The sequence below is a fragment of the Daphnia pulicaria genome, chromosome 1 (genome assembly GCF_021234035.1).
Source record: "Daphnia pulicaria isolate SC F1-1A chromosome 1, SC_F0-13Bv2, whole genome shotgun sequence".
In the NCBI taxonomy this organism is placed as follows: Eukaryota; Metazoa; Arthropoda; class Branchiopoda; order Diplostraca; family Daphniidae; genus Daphnia; species Daphnia pulicaria.
In genome coordinates this window covers 14,245,675-14,270,445 of record NC_060913.1, presented here as the reverse complement: position 1 = coordinate 14,270,445, position 24,771 = coordinate 14,245,675, and the positions used below count along the sequence as shown (strand labels likewise).

Sequence of the window (24,771 nt, the reverse complement as noted above, 5' to 3'; positions counted from 1 at the left end):
TTCCTACAGAGCGCCAGTTGTTCACCAGCGTCCGAGCCGCACGGTCATGTGTAGAGCTGCGTTCTAGCCGCTATTCCGGCTCTTATCTTACTCTCCCTCTCTCTCTCTCTCCGTTAGTGCCCCCCCTCCTCATCCCGTATTTTTTTTTCAGTGTAATTTTTACTTGTGTGTGTGTGCGCGGTGCTCGGTTTTTTATTATTTTCTATTCGTGGGTGTGTATTGTCGTTCTCTCTCTCTCCCCCCTTGCTTGATAGAAACTCTCCCACCTGGTTGTTTCTCTTCTCCAACTGATTTGAATCGACCGTTTTCGAATGTAGCACAGCTGATATCAGATAGGCTAGGAGAATTTTTTATTTCTATTTGAATTTTTTTGTTTGACGAGAACTTTTGATTGGGACCCAATTGTGTGAGCGCCGAAAAGAAACTGAAAAACAGTTGATTGATTGAATCAATTCGCCGCGACAAGGATTTTTTGGTCTGTGAAACTTTCGTGTCCAAATTGCGTATCGAACGCACAAAAAAATCCATTCAGTGATTGTGAAAAGATTGACGGACAAACAGTGTTCTAGTTCTGGACGGAGATCGGCCGGGAAAATTGAAATAAGGACCAGCCGTTGGACAAGAAACAAAAAGGGAAAGAAGACGGGAGCGATCCACGCCAAAGGTAAATACGGACGTGACTTTGAATATTCATTTTCGTTTATGTAAGAAAGAAAGAAGAAAGAGAACACGCTGAAACTCTCTGGCCGTCCACACTCGAAACAAAAAAATAAATAATAAAATAAATAATTAAAAAAAAAAACAGTCCACACCCATAGTAGCCAGTAACAACAATTTAGACATCGCATAACACAAATCAAGTTGATTACGTTGATTTTTTTGTGGGGGAGAACGAGTCGTCGTATACCGTGAGTTTTTCAAATGTTTTTTCTTCTGCTCTAAATCTCTAAAAAGTGAAATAGTTGAGGTCAAATATTTCCCAAAGGGTCGCTCTCTCATCATTTTGAAAATTCCTTTCGAGACCGATAGATATGGAGTATGGACGGTATAGAAATCAACAAGTCAAACGGAAAGAAAAAGAAATATCAGCTCATTTTGATTCTTTTTCTTTTCTTTTTTTTTGTCTCGACTCTCATGTGAATTGTGGCCATCCAGGCGTGTATTTTTAAGGGAGTGGCGTATATACAATACCGAGAGAGACCTTCTGTTGCACCTTCCATCATCATCATCTTCTTGTTTCGCCCTCCCATTTCTCTCTCTCCCCCCTGTACAGTGTACACTGTACACAATCTGCGGTGTAATGATGGTCGAAAAATAGTATAAGGGGCAAAAGTTTTCTGGCTAAAAGTCGGCGGTTTATCCCATCAGAATGTGTGTACAACATCTTTCTTTTTTATTCCCCTAATGTAACATGGAGAAGAAGAAGATGAAGAAAAGTTGATCTTTTGTAGTAGCTCATCCATCAAAGCCGGTCCCTTTTCGTCGTCGTCCACCAGTAGAGAGAGAGAGAGATACATATTCACCAAAAGTCTTTTTTGATTTTATATTTTTCCAGCCAAGAGAAGATCGCGTGTCTTGTAGATGGTCAGAAGCTTTGCTCCACGCGCCGGTCCGTTTTTCTCCCTTTTGTCCTTTTACGAAAATCAAAAGTTTATTTTTTTTTTTTCAACAACACAAAAGGAAGAACATGTTGATCCGCATCTTGTGAAATGTTTCCCATTCAGACAAGATAAGAGGATGAACACACAAACAAATATATTAGCGCAAAAATAAATAAAAATAAAAATAATCAAAGCAAAACAAATCATTTATAGACTCAACATTTGTGTGCAACAGGGAATTAGATACATTAGACGCACTTCATCTCCCCCCTCTCGTGTGTCCAGTAGTTTTAAGATTATTAATTTTTCTTTTTTTGGCTCAACACTTTTTCACCTGGACGGAAAATTGTAAAAGAAAAGAAAAACTTCTCGTCTTTTTCTTTTCTACAAGCGCGTCGGTTCTATTCAAAATGTCTCGACTCATTGAGACGGTCTAAAAAGCAGCTGCTCCTTGTTGTGTTACGTTAGTTAAGGCATGTCTCAGGTAACCCGAACTATCCCCCCCCCCTTCTCCTTTCAAAAAATTTAAAAATTTAAATATTAAAATTCAATGGAAAATTTTTTTAATTCCATCGATAACAAATGAAGCAAAAAGAAGAACAAAAAAAAAAATAAGACAAATAACAATCAGGAAATGAAAAATCTTTGCGTAACAGCCCCTCCCTATACACACCCAAAAGGAGAAGAAAAATGTTGATACTATCCTCGCCTCATTATGCATATTAATGAGCTTCGTCGGGGAATAGAAATGAATTTTTTTTCTCAAAACAAAATATCCTCTGGTTATCCAGTCCATCCAACCGAAAGTAAAAAAACAAAATTCGTGTTCCAAATGAACCGTGAAGGTGAGAGATCGGCCAAGGAATTAGAGATAGATAGTTTTATTATTATTATGCACAGTTTGCGTGGCTCATTGTTTCGCATGCTGCTGCTGCTGCTGCTGCTGCCTGTCGTGTGTGTGGGTTGTTGTAACGATAACACCATGATTATTCGGTCTTGATATTACTTATTCATTATAAATATTGATGAAGAGTTGTGGGGGGAAAGGGAGAAAAAAAAACCTTGAAACGCGAGGGCTGTCATTTTTTGCTAACGAATGGGATTTCCTTTTTTTGGCGATATTCCGGCTGGCGGGCGCTTTATTTCAAATACTACATCACGCAAAAGTGGGAGAGAAAGAAAAAAGGAAAAAGAAGAAGAAAATAATCCCACGAGTTACGACCTAAATAAGATGCAATTGAGAATGATGGAACGCAAAGAGGCATTCGGAATGTTATGGGGAGAGAGTTTGGGATATAAAAACACGTTCCATCATCAATCGAGAGATATGCGTGAAGAAGATTCCGTTTCATAATTTTTACTTTATACCAGATGAAAAGGAGTTTCCATCTGTGTGTGTGTGTGTGTGTCATTTTGACGAGCGGCTGCTCTATGCAGCCCTAGCCTTGTGAGAAAGTGTCAAAACGGGTCCTCAGCATCCCAGACGGATTGCCAACTAAAAAAAAAAAATAGAAATCCGGGCGGATTACAATCAGGAAAGAGTTTTTTGAAAATATCTAAAAGGGCTGAGCTTTTATTTTGTGATGTGTACAATTTATAAGCCCATATAGACACACTGCTGGTTATGTTTTGTCTACTAGGAAAAAGGGGCGAACGAAGATTTCCCTATCAAGCAGGGAGGATCTATTTAACAGTCTAAAACGCGGGGGGAATAAAGGGGGTTCGTCTATAAATCGCCGAGATGCTGTTTAGACAAGGGCCCATCAAATGTTTTAACATTCTGATGGGCACCACTCTTCGTTGTGTGTCTTGTCTGTCTCCTCTTTTGGAACTTTTTTTCTTCTTTCTCTTCTTGCACACACAAACGCGGGGCCCCCAGAGATCAAAAGATGATGAAACGCAATAATATTTTCCAATAGGCCGTCTGGATGCGTCGTTCCTGCTCGGCCATAGACTTCAGATCTTATGCGATAACCTTGCGCAGATGTAATTTATATGTAAGAATAGAGAGGAGCCCATCACAGCCGTGCGGGTCGGCCAAAGAGTTTTGACGACCACCAGCACAACATTCAATTCGATAGATCCCGGACGACGGGAAAAAAAAAAGTCAAAATTCGAATTTGTTTTTATCGGACTGGACAATCTGGGACTTTTTCTCCCTCGGACGCTATACATTTTTTATTTACCGAAAAGTATCGAATTTTTACAACGTTGAATCGCCCACCCATTCGTAAAAATAAAAATAAAAATACCGAAAAGACTTTTTTTTTTTTTTCCACCGACTAGGCTTCATTAAAAATGCGCAAGACACTACAAACAAGTCTGACCTTATCAACATCTGTGCTGCTGCTTCTTCTGCTGCTGCTGCCATGTACACAGGAAATAAATATTGATGCGATTGCCGAGCTTGATTTTTTTCTCATTTTTATTCTTTCTCTTATAACTTTTTGCTCTCTCTCTCTCTCTCGTGTTTCTCCCCCTCGTCCAGGCCTCTCCTTTTTGGCTCTTGTGTGCTCTTCTGTGTGATTGGACACGGCTCCGGATCGCACGCTCACTCGCTCCTTTCTGCTTTATTCCGTCCCATCTGCTCTCTCCCTGCACACACACACAGTTGCTGCTGCTGGGTTTTTCATCATGTGTGTTATAGTTGTACAATGCAGGACGTAGTAGAGGGAGTCCCCCCACCCCTGTTGGATACAACCCCCCTCCACCCTCTTATAAGGCGAGAGTTATATAGAAAATGGGAGTTCGTATTCGTACGTACGTACGGTACGTACATACATACATGTGTGTAAAGGTTAACTTTTTGTCCATGGGATGATATAGAGAGAAGTGCGGAAGGAATGGAAATGAAAGGAGAGTGCAATTCATACGTGTAACGCGGTGGAAGAAGAAGAGAGAGAGAAAACTTCTGGAAGAATTTCTATAACTCGGATGAGAGTACAGCCAGAGAGGGGGGAGAAAAAAATAGAAAATAGAAAAGTCTTCGAACAAAAAATCAAAAAATCAAAAAATACTTGAATTAATGCGATGCATAATAATAACCAGGAATGTCGATACGTCAATCCCAATTTCAAATCCGGATACACAGATATCATTTGATTTAAAAGCTAAAAAAAAAAAAAAATAAATAAATGAAAAATTGAATCAAATTGATGGCCTCGAATAGACTACATGCCCATCAACGGAGAGAGTCCGCCAATCACCTTAAAAAGGTTATAAACCAGCTACCTACACAACCTTAAATCTTAATCACAACTTTCAATCGGGCGGGTGTGTTGCTGATCTATTTTTCCTTTTTTTTTCCTTCCTGTTGGGATCGATTTGTCCCACGGACGTTGAAACTCTCATTTTTTTGTTGTTATTAAAGATGCCTTAAAAGAGAACCAATCTGGGGATCACCTTTAGCCTATAACTGGACATTCAGGGTGATGGGTGTTGGCGTGATTGCGTGCGAGACAGAGGCACGGTGGTCCCGTGGATTTCCCCGACACCCCAAAAAGTCTATCCATTCTCATTTGCATATTCCTACCAAGGTTTCTCGACCTCGCCACGTGAAAAATAAAAATATTCTTGAACACCCCATATCGACCTTTTTTTTGAAAACCGATAATTATGATTCCCCCTTACCTTGTCTGGACATATTAAAAAGGGGTGTGTGTTATAGAAATAGTATAGCTCATATCGCAATCATCCGAGATATCTCATAATTTTTTTTTCCTTTTTTTCTTTTCTTGGGAGCGTTCCTTAATTTTCTTTTTTTTTTCGCGGTGGAAAGTGACGTTTAAAAAAGAAAAAAAGGGCCACTCGTAAAAATGTCCGAAAATATTATTTTGAAATAGCGCTGTCATAAAAACTGTCGTTTCGTCATGCGCGCAAAAAAAGAAAAAGAAAAATCGGAATTTTTGATGTAAAAGGACCACCCGCGCCCATTTTTTCTCCCCAAAAAACTTCGATCGATCTAAACGCCCAAATAAAAATTGTCGACGACGACGACGACGACGAAGGGATTTTGCGTGTTGTGAGCGACACAAAAAACTTTCACGTTAGTACACACAAGACTATAATAGGCGTTTTTTTCAAAATAAAAGTCTCCTAACCGGACACGAGCGCGCAGAACATTCTTGTCCGTTTGTTTTGTCGTGTGCCAACACCTTTTTGACAAAACAACACCAAATTTGATTCGTTTAAATTTCGCCAACCCAGGAGTCCAGTTAACTATATTTGAATGAAGGGGGAACTAGTCCGATCCTTATCGGTTCAAAGAAAAAAACCGGTCGATCACTTTAACAAGGAGAAAAAGAAATTGTTACCCACGATAATTGTCGAATAGAAGAGAGGGGAGATCTTCTTGTTGTTGAAGAGTTGTTGGGTGGGAAGGGAATCATCTGATCTCGAAAGAGAAGAAGAAATAGATAACGCTATCGCTGCCCGGCTCTGGTTTCACAGATGGTTCCTCTTGGTGTGTGCGTGTGTGTGTGTGTAAGAGCCCATGGAGAATAGAACTCGCAGATGAAGAAAGTTTGAATTGCATTACACGGCTCGTAGAGCCTTGAGGTACCCAAACGAGCTGTCCATCAAGAGAGAGGGGGGGGGGGGGGAGAAAAACGTGAGCCATCCGCCAACTAGGTCGTCCACTCAACCGAGCTAACCGCACTTGTATATCAACTGGACGCCCGTAACAATTGTATTTACACGTGACTGACTGTGCATAACGAACGGGCGATAAGGAACTGACCATTGATCAATGTCCAATCAATGAATTCGCCAGCAAGTCAAACCCAAACGTCGACGGGCCCAAAATATCGACACGCCGACGAGTTGGCTGGCTGACTGGCCAAGCAGAAAACAAAACAAAAGAAAATTAATCAAAACAACATTCTTTGATAGATGGGACAGTATGTACAGATAGCGAAGAAGAAACATTCTCCATCGCCCATCGGAAAGGGGGGGGAAAAAAAGGAACCGGTCCCCAATCAGTTTTCGTTTCATTTTTGGTTTTAAATACTTATATTTACGCTGCAAGTCTATAAATTTTCATATTCAAATGTGTGTGAGCGCTGTATTAGCTACACACGCTGCAGCAGTCACGTTGGTGGCGCTGGGTATTTCATTTCTTTTTCTTTTTTTTTAATAGACCAGCACGAGCTACTTAGGATAGTCGTCGTATGCAAATCTATCCAACTGTATGTTTTCTATACCACCTGGTGGAAAAGAAAGAAAGAAAAACATTCTTCTTTCTCTTTCATCGCGATGATGATGATGATGCGCGCGGTGTGTGTCTATTAGCCTACTTTGGACGGACACACACACCAAACACACCAGTCGATTCCAGCGTTATTTTCTTTCACCTGCGTGTAATAGCTGGCGAGCGCGTCCCTCTTCTTCTTCTTCTCTATATAAGAAGCAGCGCGTCGATTTTCACGACCATCGGTCCCGACAACCCGTCATTACCCGCACTTTGAGCGTGACGATCCCTTCGCTTCTTCTTCGTGGTGCTGGGCGGCCGCCCCCGAACGCCATTCAGCGAGTCTATCTATATTTTTCTTTCCCATCGCTTGAAAAAGGGAAAAACAAAAAAAAGTAAACGAAAAATCAAAAGTATTTAAGCACCTATAGACATTATAGATGTGTAAAGGTGATTATTAGCCGAGCGCGGACCACCAACAATTGCCAAATAACTTCTTTTCTTTCTTTTTCTTTCTTTCTTTCTTTTTTCGCCAAACACGAGAAAAAAAAATGTTCATTTCACACGCGCAAGAAAACAATCAAGCGGATGATTTTTTGGGTTAAAGGTAGAGAGAGAGAGGTAGAGAGGAATGCTGGGCACCTTTGTAAAAAAAAAGATTTTGTTCAAGCCCACTTGTCGTCGGTTGAAGGTGAGAAGGAGGAGGGAAGAAGAAGAAGAAGTAAAAGTTTCTTTTCAAGAAGAAGAAGAAGAGAACCTGATGTCTCTATTTGACTGCGGGGCGCCCTCCCATATAACCCGATACCTGTAGAGCTCTTCTTCTTCTGCCCGGCTTGAACATGTTTTCTTGTATATATTTCCAACACCCATCGTGTTGTTCCCCCTCACCACCATCACCATATAACCCAAAACCCCTTTTTATTTTCTTCTCGATTTATTTTTTTCTGGCCCAGTGAATCGAATCAAATTTGTCTTGTATAACCCAGTGACCGATGCCGTGGCCGGACTAAATCAGTTTTTGACCAGTATTCAACTACATACTGTGTACAACAACTACTTGCGGTTTAGCCAACTGACCCAGAGAAAAAGATTGAAATTCGTGTCGGGAAAAAAAACTTATTTCAAATTTTGGTTGGGGGTTTTTATTTTTATTTGTTTCCGTCTGTGCAATAAGTGGATGGTGTCATTGGTGTGTATGAAAAGGAAGTGGTTGTACTACCTCGTCCAAGTAGATTGAGCGCGCGCGCTAAATAACAGCTGCTTTAATCAGTCCATCCGACACACACATCAAAAGAGGCCCAGCAGCAGTCTACACATGCGGACGGAGCTTAGTGCTCTCGCCCAATCTATTCTGTTTGGCTCCTAAATGGAAATGGGGGTAGGCTTAGGAAAATGGAGAAAGGATTTATTTCCACCCCCATCTACTTTTTCTAGACCCCTGATTGTTATGTATTTTACTGGATGTATATATACTCTACCTGGTTGTAGGTCCCCCCTTTTTATTGATAACAGTTTTGAACCCGATAGGCACTGGATTATATAAGGAAAGAACCTCCCCCACAACTCTCAAGTCCATTATTCTTTTCACAACAACAGTAAAGGGACGACAAGAAAAAAAAGGAGTATGGTGGGGTTAGACCACGTATGTGAGGCAACGGGATTTGCTTGGGCTCAAACACACACAAGTCCGTCCAGCAAACACTTCCGGGCCAGCCCAAACAATCGCGGGAATCGGAGGATTTAGGAAATGGCTCAAAGGGGGGGGGGGGGGGGGGGGAGAAATGTGGAATTTTTTGTTGGCCGTCTGATCGACAATGTGACGTGACAGTTGGGAAAATCCGACCGCGCAATGTTTGGTGTCCCACCTAATGAACTTATCGGTCATGTAGAATAAATAAAGTTATAGATGTAGTGGTTGGGTAAAAAAGGTTTACGTCACGCCAATGTCCGGTGGGGGAGAGGAGGAAAACGGTTGAGAGGACACGAAAAATTTCTGCCGATTTTGGTTTGACTAATCGTCACGCGGAGCGACCATTCCACCCCGTTTGCTACCGGATTTTGCTCTCTCTTCTCTCTTTGGGATATTTACCAAAAGGATCATCGAATTCCTCTCGCCAGTTTGAATCTTTTCTCTTCACCCGATCAAAGTTTCTCTCTCTCTCTCTCTTTCAAACCAAATTTGTACACACTATTTATCACATCAAAAGGGTTTTTTTTTTCTTTTTTCTTTTTTCTTTTCTCTCCATCCGCTTTTTGGAACAATCCATCATGGACGACATAGGAGAAGGCCTATGATGAAAAGGGTAGGCCGCCCTGGTCCCAAAAAGGAAAAAAGAGAAAACCTCCCCCGTGCTCTCTTATAACCATTACGCGACGATTGAAATTCAAGTTAGATATATCAAAAAAGTGTAGTAGTACAGAAGAATAAGGGAACGTGTTTTTATTTAATCTATTTTTTTTTTCTTTCTTTCTCTCTTGTGTGTTGAGTTCTTTTTTGTGTGCAGTTTGTCAGTCGATTCTTTTCGGAAGGGAAGCGGAAGCGGATTGAATGAACTGGAAGGCTCGGCTGCTGCCGTCGTCTTCTATAGGCCTACATGTGTGGATATAAGGGCGTTTGAATGAATTCAATTTATCATTCGGGACTGAGCGAGAGAGACAGGCAGAAGGCCAAAAGAAAAATAACAGACAGACAGGCCTGTCTCTCTCAACAAACAGGATTCGCTTTTTTTCTTCTTCTTCTTCTTCTACTGTCAGTTGTTCAAATCAAACGGGCGGAGATGACGTCTTCAGTTACCGCGCAGATAAAGATATCGAAGACAAGCGACGAGTTATACATTTCTTTTTTTCTTTTAAAAAAAAAAAGAAATTTTTTTTTTTTACAACATCCGCTTTTACGACTGTCGACGAGTTGTGTATAAATCAATCATTGGATAGATCTCTAGACTCTGCTTTCTGGTTTATATTATTTATATATAAGAGACCACAACAAGATGGCAATCTTTTAGAAACATTTCGTGTTCGTCCGGGAGTGTGTGTGTGTGTACGGTTCACGGGGTTTGCTGCTGGCCCTGTAGTCCCGATCGGAATTTCAATCGACTCTGTTTTTCTCTTCTTACCAAGGACGTGGACGCGATATTCATCTTTTTTTAAAAATAAAAGCAAAAGTTTTTTTGGGGGGAATTGCCGTTGGAGTTTCGAAAAATGAGACTCTCAAGGTCTGTTATATATTATATAGAGTTGCGCTATTTCTTTTCTAACGAACGTAATAATAGCAATTCCGAAAAGCAACAACAAGACCAGTCAAAAAATGGCAGCGCCGCACCATGAGCTCTCATTTATTTATTTAAAAAGAAAAAAACACCCGGCCGAACCGTTTTTTTGGCGTCTTTTGTTAGATGATTTCCCGTTCATTATTTGTTGCCGGTTATTGTCGTCACGATAAAAAGGCAACTCAAAAGCAAAGAAAAAAAATCCCCCCATCAAAAAAAGAAGGAGGATGGAAAAGTTTCTGATAATGACGTCCCTCCTCATTCTGTGCAGAGGTTCCCGAGAATCTGATGGAGAGGACCCTGTCATCATCAGCGTGACCTGACCTATAGCACCGCCCCCGACGTGATGAACACGGCAATATATTAAAAAAAGAACCTTCTTTCTTTGCTGTCTTTTTCCACAAAGTTAAAAAACACGCCAAGGAATTCTCGGCTCTTTTACCCGCAACTCTCTCCGACGGCCTTTTGTTACATCATCACCCCCAGATTTTGTGACTTGTGGCAATAATTCTTGCGCCACGTAGACGATCGAAGCCGTTATACAGCCAGATTCATATATACTATACGCGCATATAATGAGCGGAGAGTCTATAATATACTGCGTCTTTGTTTTTTTTTGGTTTCTTCTTCTGTAATATTTCAGTTTTGAAAACAAAACAAAGTGCTGGTGAAAGCCGTGCTGCTGCTGAGAGCTCTCTCTCTCAGCCGGTCAGTTGCTGTTTAGTCTCATCAAAAGGCGCACTTTGTTTGAAAATGGTTGTCTTTTGGCGCGCGGTGAACTTTCGTGATCCCGCCCCGTTGTTGTTTGATTTCTAACCGAAGAAGAAACAGTAGAGCTCGATTTTGGCTTTAATAAGTATTGGAAGAAGAAGAAGCCATTGTTTCCCAGCACCTGAGCGGGAGGGAGCGCGCCAACTTTGAACTTTTGCGTCAACCGATGGGTATGCGAAGGTCTTTTGTAGACTGCGCCACCACCACTACCACTACTACTACCACCGGGTAATACTAATCATACGGGAGTTACATCAGACAGAGGGACTGAGAAAACAAGAGAACAAAAGAGATTGGCTTTTCTTCTTTCGTTGTCGGTTTGGCGCTTGAAAAATAACAAACACATCGAGTCACGTTTCCCGACGAGCTTGTGCGACCGTTTTCTGTTTGACGGTCGGAGGTCATTCCAATCCCGCCGAGGTGCATTTTTGTTGTTTTGTTTTTTTGTTTCTTGACGTTTTGTTGGAAGAACCAAAACAAATCACCTGAAAGTGGCGTCGCTTCAAATCTAAACAAACGACCGTAGTGTGTAGTAACAAAACGAGGCTCATTTGTTTTCTTCTTCTTTTTCTTCTCCTCCCCGTCATCACGTTCTTCTTCTTCTTCTTCTTCTGTTGCCACCACACCCAAAAAAAGAGAACAAGTCTTTGATCATTTATTTGAAAAGAAACCAAAACGACAATGAGCGATTTTTCCTTTGAACCCCAAAAAAGAGTTAGACAGACACGTAACGGTTATTGATATGGCTGGTCGTATTGACTTTAAAAGTCTCTTTCTGTTTTGCTTTTCCTTATTTTTCTCCCGATAGTATTTGGGTTTTTCATTTTTCCAGTTCATAGCCAACGGCTGTAGAATACTTCCCCACTTGATACAAAAACAAAAAATATTTACGTTTTTATTTCATTTTATTTTCCCCAAAAAGTTTTGGTTTCGTTTCCTTTAAGAGAGGCTTGAGCGAGCTCGACATTGTTCCTCATGTGTTGAAAATTTTTTGGTATCTGATGGCTTATGGTGTGGGGGTGGTGTATTTAGAATAGAGACCCACTATTTTGATTCGATTGTGTGTGCGTGTGTGTGCCCCGTGCTGTCAAGTCTGGCGCTGTGTTTAGACATCATTCACAGTTGATCGGGTTCTCTAGGTTACGCACTACATTGCCCTGCTCCAAATTTCATACAGTCGCAATATGGTCGAGCCTCTCCTGTGATGGCTCCTCCTGGGGTTCTAGTTTTTCTTTCTTTTTTTTGGCCAGGGAGGGGTGGGGGGGACTCCACAACCTGGGGGCTGGCCTGTGCTGTGTGTGTGTGTGTGTGCTGGGCTATAACGTGCCTGCGGAGAGGCTCACTCCGTTCCAGTCTGCTGGTCGCCGTCGTAGAGGGAACAACTCGAGCGCGTACCTTAGTTAAACTCTCGTCGGTTATTCATTCCCCCCCCCCCCTCTCCCGTGTTCGCTACAGCGTGTGTGTGTGTTGGTTTAAGATAATTCCGTTGAATTGTTATATTGACAAGAGAACGTTTGATTATTATTATTCTTATTCTCTCGGCTAAACGATCGCTGGTGATGGTTAGATAAGAGCGCGGTGGCAGTGGACGATCACTGGACGGTGAGCGTGTCCGACTCTGCGATCATCGTGTCTGTGTGTGTGTGTGTGTGCGCGCGTTGGCGGCGAATAATCATAATCATAACTCTTGAAACGAAGAAGAAGATTGCCAGAGTGTTTGAATGTGTTTCGTATGGGTGAAATCAGCCGGCGGTGGATCGGCGGTGTCTAACCGACAGGCACAGCAATAGCGATGAATCCACCATCAAGCCATCGGTTCCGCCATTTCCTACGCCGATTTACGACCAGCATCGCCGTCGTCCGCCAATGGTGCGCCCGTGGTGGTTTCTCATTTCACATATACACACACAACACAGCTATAGTCGATTCTTCTTTATTATTTTTGTGTCCTTTCTCTTTCGTTTCTTTCTTTCCCTTTCTGTTGCTGCTGCTGCTGCTGCCCATTTCTATAAATATCCCCAGCCAGCCAGCCAGCACACACATAGGCACATTGTATACAATACGTCGAGTTGCTTATATCGAGTTAGAGACTCAAACACAAAGTTTTTCGCAGCTACAAAAACTGTGATGGATTTACGAGCCTCTCTCTCTCCTTCTCCTATTTCGATTCGTGTATTACAAGAGTGTCTGGTTTTCACCCCGTGGCCTTTTCAAAAAAAAAAAAGCGCCAAGAATTATTAATATTTATTTTTTTCAAATTTTCCTACCTCACGGCCGTACGTCTATACAGTTCCCCCTTATATCGCTGGCGTAACGAATCGTAATATTAACACATTGATTGCATTTTTCCTATATACCAAAGTCTCTTGCGGTGTGGGTTTCAAACTACCACCACCTACTCCGGTGGGGGGTTCCACCCCTTCCATCCTGTCACAGTTGTAAATAACGTTTTTCTTTTGTTTTTTTTCTCTTTTTCCAGGTGTTTCGCCGTCCTTCATTAGAAATTCGACCAATTTCTAACGCAGCCGTTTCTTTAATCAATTCAATAAGAATTGTAAATCCCAATAAAGCCCAATTAAAACAAAAGAAAACAAAATAAAAATGGCAGCTTATATTTTGTCGCCGGAACGATGGAGGGAATTGTCGGCCGCTTCTTCGCCATCAGTCGTCGCTGAGGCTGGCCAACAGCAAACGCCTCAAGCCGTTGGGCCGGGCATTCGTCGACGCATCAGCCGCGTCTTTTACGAGGCTCATCATACTCCAGGTAATCAAAAGAAAAATAAGATGATAAATATTTTCCCTTTTTTTTTTATTATTTTTATACTATCTCTTCTCTCTTTCCCAACTTATAATAATATTACGACATGTGCGCATTCGCTTTTGTAGTATAGAGTAGATAATCAGTTTTTGGCTCACGTCAGGAATGGAAGCGAAAAAAGGGAAAAAATTCTGAAATATTTTTGAGGGGGCGAGAGAGGAGAGACTTTCATTCGATCCGCTGGCCGTTTGTCTGACATCATATTGAAACCTTATGTGTCCACCATTTTATTATTTCCCAAAATTCTTTTCGACCGCCCTTGACTGCACTGCGTAATATTACACATCTGTGGAAATTGTTTATTTTTAGTTTAGTCAGGGCACAGACGGACGGACAGACACGCACACATATTGGTCGCACAATTGTGTTTGGGCGGAATGTCGCCGGAATGTCACCCAAGAGATTCCAGCCCAGTGATACACATATAGAAAGATAAATACAAGGAACATATGATTCCGCCCAATTTTTTCTTATTCCCTGCCCTCGCCTCCGTTGTATGGGCTAAATGTAGCAGCAAAAAAAAAAAGAAAAAGAAATAGTTTAAAAAGAATAAAGAATCGGAAAAATAGCAACAATTTCGTTTTTACGCGTATGCAGTTATGCGTTAAGAAAAGCAACACACAAATGTTGAACAATGACAATGACGACCCAGCCCAGCAACTCCCAACCCCCTCTGAAAAAAAGAGGGGGCGGAGTACACCAGTCAATCGGAATCGAATCTATTGTGCAATATTTCTCTCTTTGGCTGGAGTTTCTCCACATTTATTTTCAACATTTCTCGAATTGATTTGAATTTTTTCTTGACAAAATTGAAATTGAATTACAATTTATTTTGATTTATTTTGGGTTATTAGTGTCGTCTCCAGTGGCTCTGAATTTGCATCATCACCTGCCGGCCGGAGGTGATCAGATGGACGTGGCCGAAGACGAGGATTTGGTGGCGGCCGCTGGCGTGATCGCCGCTCACGTTGAGCGTTTCCTGCCGCAACGGAGATCACCCGGTCAGAGGAGTCAGGACTCTGGTTTCTCGGGCTACTCGGGTGACTCGGCCAGCGAAGGCTCGGCCGCCTCCAGCACCAATTCGCCAGTTCCGGCGGCGTCCGGTAACGCTTCGTCGGCCAGCAGCAGCAGCAGCAGCAGCGCCGGCAAACGATCGCCTCTCTCCGATCCGGAAGCCGCCGAACGAGCTCTGCTGGCCGAGCCCGTCTGCGGCCCGTCCAGTAGAGTCCTCGAGACGGACTTGGATGCCGCCACGCCGGCCAGACTGCACGTCAGCCGGATCTACATCCGGGGGACGAGCCACAGTCCGACGGAAACGACGTCGTCGACGTCGGTGGCCAATTTGAATTTGCGCGACGTTTTGTGCGAGAAGAACATCCAGCCCGTCAACTTATCCGGCACGCCGGAATCGTCTTCCACGTCGCCGGACAAGTGCGTGGGCGACAAGAGCCCCATCAGCGTCGTGCTGGCCAACAACAGCCAACAGACTGTGACGACGACGACGGGCGTCCTGATCCACAACCGCAACCACAACAACAACAACAATTACAACTACGAAGCGGATCGTTCCGGTGACAGCCAGACGGCCCTTTTGTTGGAACACAAGAGCCTCGTGCCACCCTCGTCGATGCGACCCAATTTGAGCTGGAAGAAATTGAGCGAATCCTTCCGGCGGGTCATCAGTTCCGGCCGGATGATGTCGGCTGGATCGTCGTCGACGACGACAACGTCGCAGAGTTGCCTGCCCACCGTGGCGGACATTGACGAGTCGTTCACGGACGAGGAGAAGAGCCGAATGCTCTTGCTGGGCAAGCGCAGCAATTTGCGCCGGATCAAGTCGGAAGTCATCGAGGCCCAGCAGCACGTGGAAAAGGAGGAGCAAAGCGAAGAAGAGCCGGAAGGCGGAAGGATTTGCGCCAACCGCGTGACGATTGTGACCGAGAGCCCGCAACCCACCAGCCGCTACCTGGGCGGACCCAGGAGCTCGACGCCTCGTAAAACGCTTCCGGCGGAGGGCCGGAACCACCAGCGGCGGACGATCATTTCCTCGGGCAACAGCACGTCGGCTGTCAACAACATCAACAACAACAACCAGCACCGGCACTGCTCCTCCCGTTTGGCCGGCGATGAGAACCGACCGCGAGTTCACTGGGCCGACATCGACCCAGTTTTCAACAGCAACGAGAACTTGGCTACTGACGGGCGCCGGAAGCAGCCACCGCAACAACAGCAACAACAACAACAACAACAACCAGCGGCATCGGCATGCCGTCCAGTCAACGGCCATCTGGCGGCCGTCGTGACCTCCTGGCCAGATAATAGCACGTGGGATTCGGACACGCCGTCGCTGGAAATCGGCCACCAGGTCGTCACGACCGGCCATCCGCCCACTGCACAGACACCTTGTCAGCCGGCCGCCGCCGCCGCTGTGCCCCTTGTCGGTGGCGTCGGTGGCGTCGCTCCGGTGGAGCAGAGGAAGATCAGACGCGGACTGCGGATGGGCGTCGGCGTCGACCGCTCGCTCGTTGCCACTCCTCTCGCCCGCAAGCAGCAGCAGCCCGTCCCGGCACCCGTCGTCCCAGTCAACCACCAACATCCGATGATCATTCCGGCTCCGGCGGAATTCCGATCCGTCCTCTCCCACCCCCAACCATCCCCATCTGGCCTCAGGTAACAATTCAAAACCCCCAACCATTTTCTGATCTAATTTCATTTCATTATGATGGGAAACAAACCAACCGGATCCGTTTAAAAAAAAAAAAAAAATTTCCAGTTATGATTATTTCTTTATTGAATTATTAATTAGCAATTAATAGAGAAAACAAAAAGTAACGGCCTTTCCTTTTTTTATCCGTCGGGAAACAGTAAAACTAAACAAACGTCTAATATTCTAACCGTTTCCGCTATCCAGGAGAGAGACTAAAAAAAAGATTCCATCCGCTTTTGTTTGTTTATTATGTGTACAACTTTGTTTGGAAATAACTGGCGTCATATCCAAATGAGGTTGGAACAGAAAAAAAAGAACAAAAACTGTCACGCCGTTAGTTTTTTTTTTTCTTTCTCTTTTGTCACTCTGATGGGGCGACCTCCTAAAGTCCATTGCTGTCTCATGGCAACAATAGATTTTAGTTTATCTTTTTGTTCCCTCTTTCTCACCGTAATAACAACACGAGCGTTACGATCATCCTCGTAATAATAATCAAGGCGGAAAAATCATATTTATGTCCCCATTCTCTTCTCTCTCGCACGAACGTCTTCCTATGTATATACATATACTACTTCCTGGAACTGTTTGCATCCAATAAGCTGGGCCGGTTTGATATTATTTTTTTTACTGGGTTTTCTGGGATGTGGGGGTTATAAATCCGCAACAGCCGGGGGATCTAGTCGTAGTAGTAAGTCTAAATGCGCAATGTCAAAAGAAAACAAAAGAGGAATAAAGCTTTTTTTTTGAATAAAAACGATCAAAAAAAGAATTTTTTCCTTTTTTTTTTTCGGAAACAAGTACATTTTCATGAGGGGAAATCCGCTGCTGCTTTTTCTGTCACGTATTGTTAGTCGTGTATACCAGACGTGGGGGCCGTCGTCGTCGTCGTTACGGATCGTAAAAATGTGTAAACGACAATCGAGGGGAGGAGGAAACGGACAACAAAAAAATGGGACGGATCGGAAAGAGAAGAAGAAAAAAAAAATGCCAAGAGTGTATAGGCCGTCTTTTTTTTTCATTGTTGTATATTTAGGCCTATACACACTACTTGTAGGGGGGGGGGGGGGTTGTGCGGTGGAAAAGGGAGGGGGGTTATAGGCACAACATTGGGTAACCTATTCAAATAAAGAGGAGGAGCGCCACTCTCTTTTTTTATCCGACTGGGCACGGCCAGCTGCGCTTTCCATCCATCTGACAAACAAAGTATGTGCCGAGGCGGCGGCGGCCCTCTTTTCCTATCAATGTATATAAAAAGAAGGGGGGGGGCGACGCGTTATTATATATCAACCCAAGAGAAGAAATGAGAGAGAGATCAGAATATTAGAATATTAACTAATCCCAGAATGATTTTCTTTTTTTACTTTTTTTTACTTTTTGGCTTCGCGTCCTCTCCCCACAGAATCCTGAATCTTTTTTTTTTCTTTTTCTTCTTTCCTTTTTGATGACTAGACCGACATTATATGGACCGTTATTGTCGTCTAACTTTACATTAACGCGGCAACTATAAAATGTGGAATCACTCGGGAAAAACATTGTGTCGGTATGGCACAGACAACCCCAAAACTTTTTTTTTTTTCATTTTTACTTCGATACTATAACGGCGGTTTTTTTATTATTTTTTATTTCGGGGCGGTTATTGAGGTCGCATCCGAGCCTAACGACCGGATTAAAAACCAATCAACTCGGCCGTAAAATAATATTTAAAAAAAATCCAACATTTTTAAAAGGGGGGGTCGGGATCCGCTGCGGGAAGTAAGAAAAGCGTAACGATGGCGCCTCTTTTGTTCAATCAATTTTGAATTTCAATAGCGCCCGATTTCTCTCTCGCGAAAAAAAAAAACATATCGTCACGCCGATGATGGCGTGTTTGCTCTTTTAAAAAAACATTTTCGTTTTTTTATCTTTTTTCCCATTATCGTTAAGGATTTTAAAAAAAAGGCGGGAAAGAAGTAAAATTCAAAAAAGAATTACCCCGAAACCTAATGAATCAAAATGAATATGCAGGAAATGGGCAACAACAACAACAATCGCAGATTATTAATAAACATGTCTGGGGAAAAAAGGAAAACAACAACGGGCTAATGGGATGTGATAAATCAATCGTCTGATGCATTTGTTGAATGTTTATAGGTGGAGTCCCGTCGAGGCCTGGCTCAAAGATCTGCCCATGTTTTACCAGCCGGAGTCGACGTGCGCCCTCCAGAACAAGGCCATCCAGCAGCAGCAGCAACAACAACAAATCCAGCTGAAGCAACAGCAACAACAACAACAACAGCGACGCGTTTCCTCGGCCAGCTGGATGACGGACGACAGTTGTAGCAGCGCCGACGGCAGTAGCCAACTCTTGTCCCTCCACCACCAATCGGACGACGAAGACCGGACGTACAGCATGACCGTGACGGCCAGAGCCCAGGTGAGGCGCCTCCAGCGCCGGGCTCACCTCATCTCGACGGAATTCGCTCAACTTTGCTCGTAAATTCCCCTAAAAATTTCATTGTCTCATAAGTGGTGGTGGTGGCGGCTGCTGACCAGGGGGATATTTATTCACACTTCTATTTTTGTTGTTTGTGTGTCCGTCGCTTTCATTCAACGACTTTGAATGAAGGCAGCCAAACCAACAAACAAACAAAAAAGGAGGAAGAAAGTGAGAGAAAACATGTCCATCTAATCCATTAACTTGTTGAAAGAGAGTCTCTCTATCTCTTCTTTGTTTGTTTGGTGAAAGAAGGCGACCAGCTGGGGCACGACACTCTTTTTATTTTTTTGAATAGCGCGCGCATTTTTCGAATCATAATAATTGGGTGTGGGTATATAATATCTCTACGACACGGGCAGCACTGCCTGTGCTGGCTGAGCTGGGGCTGCTGTCGGACGAGTGCCGCCCCATCAGTCTTGACTTAATGATCGTCCGTTTTGGGCTCCTCTCTCTCTGGCGCGCTGGCCCGTCTCGCTGGCATTTCCCCCCTCTCGCCCATCATCATTTCACTTTCAATTGAAATTTCTGTTGCTGTTATTTTTTTCTTTTTATTTTCTGACTGTACACACACACACAACGCCCTTGTAAAGAAACAAAAAAAGCGACTTCAATCTTCTCTCTCTCTCTTTCAACTATCCCGCGTTCGTCTAAACACAGAAAAAGAAAAGCTCGGCGTCTGTGTGTATGTGTGTGCACATGAGATGATGGTTATGCTGCTCTCATCGCCGACGACCGCACCGGGGGGAGGCAAAAGCGGGTCAAAAGCGAAAGATTTTTAAAAAAATGTTTATACAAAAAAAAAACTACAAAATTTTGGGGGACCCTGAAGCCATAGAGAGGCGCCGCCGTCATTTCCATCTCGTCAATTATGAATTCTTATCCGTTTTTTCTTTTTCAACGTAAATAAAATATTCTATTTTTTAAACATATCTTTTTTTTCCCCTCTTGCCGGGACTCTTGTCATTCGTTTGAACATAACGAGAGGAAAAAAAAGGGGGAATTAGCAAGTCGTCGTCAAAAAACACGGACGAAGATGGAGAGGGATGTAGGCGGTGGCCGGGGCAGAGCGCGTGAGTCCCGTGAAAGATGGTCGGACATGAAACGAATAAGCGGCCGGGGATTCATTTGCATTCAGTTGAGATGTTGGGGGATGAGTCGGAGGGGAGGTACTATAGGAGTAGGAGAGAGATACGCCAACACCTTATAAAGGCAGAATTTTTGTTTTTCTTCTACTTTTTCTTCCTTTTGATACACACCGGGGGCTGCCCGTTTATTCATCATTTCCCCATCACCCACCCACCCCGGAATTTCCCACCGGTATATTCCCGAACGTGATCTGTCGTCGTAAAGTCGAACCGAGAAAGTAACGTCGTCGAATACTTGAAAAGATCTCGGCGTGAATGTCTAGAAAAGAAAAAAAAAATAAAGTCGAATTATACGACGCGTACGACGCGGCCAGTGTACTTAAACAGCCAAAAGGGCAGCAAATGGGAGCGTTGAATTGGTCGGGCCATTTCCCTTATTCCTTGAGAACGATGGACGATGGAGAAGTGATGGACGTGATCCGCTTATGGGCATCTCGTCGTCTCTCGACGGTCGGGATCCAATTAAAATGGAAAGAAGCAAGTCCCTGCGCTGGCTGCCATCATCATCTTGTGTGTGTGTGTACGAAGGAGGAATTCGTTTCTTTTTTCTTATTTCTGATATCAAAACAAATTCTTATAAAAGAAAGAAAGAGCTCGTCAAGGTCCCAGCTCCTTTTGATTACGTCGGATCAGATCAGCCAAAAGGGAAAGGATGGCCATATCATCCGCCTATGTTATAAGAAACCCCCCCCCCCCCCCCCACCACCACCAACCCAAAAGAAAACAAAAAACCCATCACACACGGGTAGTAACGGGTCGGGTTGATTTCGGGTCGTTCCTCCCGCACCTTATAGCCCAACACACAGGCGGCCAATCGAATCGACGTGTTGTAGGGGCTGCTGCCCGACTCGAGTCGAAATTCAGCCGACACATTATCATTGGAAAAAGAATGCAAAACATATGCAGATCTACTTGTGATAAATATCCAATTAAAAACAAGGAGATATAAATATGGCCCGGGTCGTGTTTTATTTTACAACCATACAGGCCGAATATTGCGCGAACTGTGAACTATACAAAAGAAGATGGGGAGATATTTTTAAAAAAAAGCAGAGCAACAGATAGTATGTGCCCAGCATGCGCCAAAAAATTTTTGTTCCTAGAACCTATAGCCCGGTACCTTTTTTTGTTTTTGTTTTTTGATGGCCATTTGATGTTCTGCTTTTTATTGGTTGGCCATTTTTTTGTTTTTGAGGGGTTGTCTTGATTTCTGGTCATGGCTCCTTTATGACGTGCTGAGTTATATACCGTCCCCGCGACTGCCGGACTGGCAAACAAATTGCTCCGACCACCGCACCGTTTTCTATACTCGTCCGTCCGTCCAGTTGTTTTCTCTTTTTCAACAAATTTCTAAAAAGTAAATAAGAACCAAAGAATGTGCGGGCGGAATGGGAAAAGGAAAAACAAAAAACGAAAATTTATTTATTTTCCATCAAAACAAAACGCAAAAGACAAGTGGAAAGGTTAAAAAAAAAAAGGGAGGAGACGGAAAAGAAGATGGATGACCGCCATGTGCTGCTTGGCTTTTTATCATCGTGCAAGATACACACACACACACGAGAGAGAGAGAAGAAAGAAAGACGTATGTGCCCGGCAACAGTGGCGACGGCTATGCCTAATTCCGGCTGGGGAGGAATGATGTGCTGCCGAGATGGCCATCTTCTTGCGTGAATATCCATCAGATGATGGATAGCAGTCAGAACTTCTTTCGGGAAGAACTCGGCAGGAGATGAGACGGCAAAGATGACGAAAGAGACTTGTCCGGCCAGCAGCAGCAGCCGTACAGCAGCAACCGCGCACATTTAGTTAGATCTTACTTTCTCTAGAGGAAAAAAAAACAAATCAAAAATACACGAGATAAAGTCGCTCCCCCCCTGGCCGTCCTTATATGGCGGCCAAGAATGCAGTTTCACAGGGAACCGTTAAAGATGCAGTAGCTCGTTTCAGAGTTAAACGACGCGAAATGTTTAAAGAGTTATTACATAAAAAGAGAGAGAGAGAGAGAGAGAGGCTGGTCAGCAGCTTTAGTAGTCACATTTGACCCAATGAGAAAACAATTGGATACGCTGGGGAATATCCCTGCTGGAATGTTTTTGAAATGATTTCTACCAAAACTCAAATTTTTATTTTTTGAATTTCCCGCTTTCAGATTTATTGAACTTTACGAGGAATCGAAATTGGCGAGTCTGATCCCGCTCTTCCTGGCCCACGTCATCCAGTTCATCCGTGAAGCCGAGCTGGCCGTCCTGAGCGACTGCGGAGAAACGGAAGCCATCCGGACGGAAGGCAGCGAGGAGCTGATCCACTCGCTGAGACAGACGTGCACCCAGCTGGTCCAGATCGTCACCTTCAGCACTCGCCCGCTCTACATGATGATGTCGGAGCCGGGTCTGATGCTGGACACTGAAATGGAGCCGGCCCAACTGCCGCTGCCCGTCAACTGGAGTCTGGCCCGTCAGATCACGGCCAAACTTGGCCAGGTCTTTGTTTCCATCGTCGACACCTTTGTCGGAAGAGAAATCGAGGTACGTTCATTTTGATTCCCAGCTGTGTGTGCAATGTGGCCAAGACGAAGCCGTTTATCGACGTGACCATCGGGTTTTATTTTTTTTTACTGGCTGGCTGGACTCATTTGGTTAACTCGTTTCTATATTTTTATTCCATTGCCATTTTCAGGTGTTGACGGCCGCACTGAAGAGCGGTAAGTGCGTGTCGGCCGCCAAATTGGCGGCCAATTCGCTCATGTCGCTGGGCTCGGACGCTGCCAGACCGGCCCTCCGCCCGCTGATCGAAGCTTTCCAGGTGGTCCATTTGCGACCTGTGCGGGCTGACCTCCTCCGGGCTCTGGCTGCCCTCTGCTCTTCGGCAGACATCATTCAAGAATTCGAAACGGTACGTCTGAACATTGCATATATCGTCGGATCATTTGACATTCAATCAAAACCAATTGGCTCCGGTCGTCAACTGGACAGAAAGAAAAAAAAAAGAAAAAACCATTATTACAACAATGTCAATGTTTAATGTTTGATTTTTTTATTTTTGTGTTTCCTTTTGCAGTGCGGAGGTTTGGCCGTCGTCTTCGACATTCTGTGCAACCCACGCAGCCAGGCGGATTCTGAAGAGAAATCCGAAGCTGCCGGACTCTTGGCTCAAATCACATCTCCTTGGCTGGACCCCCCGATGGAAGATGCCCAAGCCGGAATCATTTGTGGCACCAGCAACGGCAGCAGCAACGGAGGAGATCTCCAGCAGCCAAATCCCAACGGCGCATGGCCGACGCTCCATCTGACGCCTTACATTTCGTCCTTCATTGCGGCCTTGACTGGTAAGTGAAGTGAAATGAAAATTCTGAGTCATCTGATGCTGATGGGACGTCCCGCTGTTTTGAGATTGCGACGGCCTTCATCAGCCCCTCCCTCCCCCTTTTATTTGACTATTCCCGTGTGATTAATTCTCCATTTGATTCATTTTTTCTGTGTGTGTGCAGAGCTGAGCAGCCAGACGGAAACGGAAGAGACTCTCTTGTTGTCGACGGCCGCGTTGGCCAATTTGACTTTCAGTCACTCAGAGGCCGTCCAGTTGATGGCCAAATATCGCACAGCTCAAGTCCTAGTCCAGGCCACCAGTTTCCGCAAAGAATTGTCCGTTTTCATCCAAGATCAGGTGAGTTCATTAAAAACGTTAACCGTTGAAAATGACATCATAAAACTAACATTGGGGATTGTGTGTTTTCTTATAGATTGCCACGATCCTGGCCAACATGGCAGCCGTCTACTCCGCCCGGGCAGAGTTGGTATCTCACGGCGCCCTGGTCACGCTGGTCAGTTTCTTGCAATTGAGGCCATCGCCGATGCAACGTCCGGCTGAAGTCACAGCCTCTGAAAGAGTGCTGAAAAAGTCGGCCATCGCTCTCTCACGGTAATTATTACTCATCACTCGTTTGTTTTTGGCCAAACGTCATAACCTCATTTTTTAAAACGGAATTTTCGCTCATCATTTTTGCAGAGTGTGCGGTGAAGAAAACGCTGCCCGTCAAATAGTCGACTTGGAGGGCATCGAAAGACTGGCCCAGCTGGTTAGAGATCCTCGAGAGAGGAATTATTCCGACGGAGTGTTGGTCGCTTGTTTGGTAATTATTATATATTTAAAATGTCAATCGATCCCATTATCAAAATCTGATTGATTTTTTTTTATTTATATTTTTTTTTTTCGTTAGGCTGCTTTGCATAAAATAGCCACAGCTTGCGGGACGGACGAAGTGGACCGCCGCGGCGCTTCCGATCTGATTGAAAATCGACTCCTCGACGTGTTTCTCGAATATTCCTCGCGGCCGGAAAGTTACGTCTGATGGATCGACGTCGTTTTGACGAGATTGAAATTGACCAAAATTGTGTCCGTCTGTTTTTCTTTTCTTCTGTCATCTGTTTTGTGTCTTGTCTTGTTTCGTCTCTGCTTTTCGGAAGAGACCGAACGAAGGAGAGAGACGCCAAGAACGAGAAGATACGTGTGTGTGTGTGTCGTCCTTCTTTCCTCTGTCCCGTTTTCCATTTTTCTTTTTTAAAACTTCCAAGATATCGAATCATTCCAAAAACAAAAAAGTCGCGTATATATCGGCATATAAATGAAAAATCAACATTTACTATCGCCCAATTTATAAATCTTTTAGTCGTAGCGAGAAAAACAAACTGTAAAGCGCTTTCATTTTTTTTTCACCTTTTATATGTGACACAAGAAATTTTACTGTTGTACAGTTCAACCCCCCCCCCCCTAAAAAAGAATACATTTCGAACAATCGA

At 44.0% G+C, this 24,771-nt stretch overlaps 1 protein-coding gene across 2 annotated transcripts; it reads left to right on the top strand.

The window, feature by feature from the left end:
• LOC124331859 lies at positions 1-24,771 on the top strand. 2 transcript variants are annotated; one of them, XM_046788836.1, is made up of 11 exons: positions 1-664; positions 13,309-13,593; positions 14,502-16,317; positions 18,485-18,826; positions 22,125-22,500; positions 22,652-22,867; positions 23,033-23,300; positions 23,463-23,638; positions 23,715-23,893; positions 23,981-24,104; positions 24,192-24,771. In XM_046788836.1, the coding sequence occupies exons 2-11, from the start codon at positions 13,431-13,433 to the stop codon at positions 24,321-24,323; spliced, it is 3,792 nt and encodes a 1,263-aa protein (XP_046644792.1). In that variant the 5' UTR covers positions 1-664; positions 13,309-13,430; the 3' UTR covers positions 24,324-24,771. The 2 variants fall into 2 exon arrangements, with proteins under 2 accessions (XP_046644792.1, XP_046644793.1); XM_046788837.1 differs by lacking the exon at positions 1-664 and adding an exon at positions 12,174-12,698.

Coding starts and splice junctions, on each gene's coding strand:
- LOC124331859 (XM_046788836.1), top strand. CDS start 13,431: ATGGCAGCTTATATTTTGTCGCCGGAACGATGGAGGGAATTGTCGGCC. Junction 22,501..22,651: donor TTGTCGGAAGAGAAATCGAG/GTACGTTCATTT, acceptor TGCCATTTTCAG/GTGTTGACGGCCGCACTGAA. Junction 22,868..23,032: donor TCATTCAAGAATTCGAAACG/GTACGTCTGAAC, acceptor TTCCTTTTGCAG/TGCGGAGGTTTGGCCGTCGT.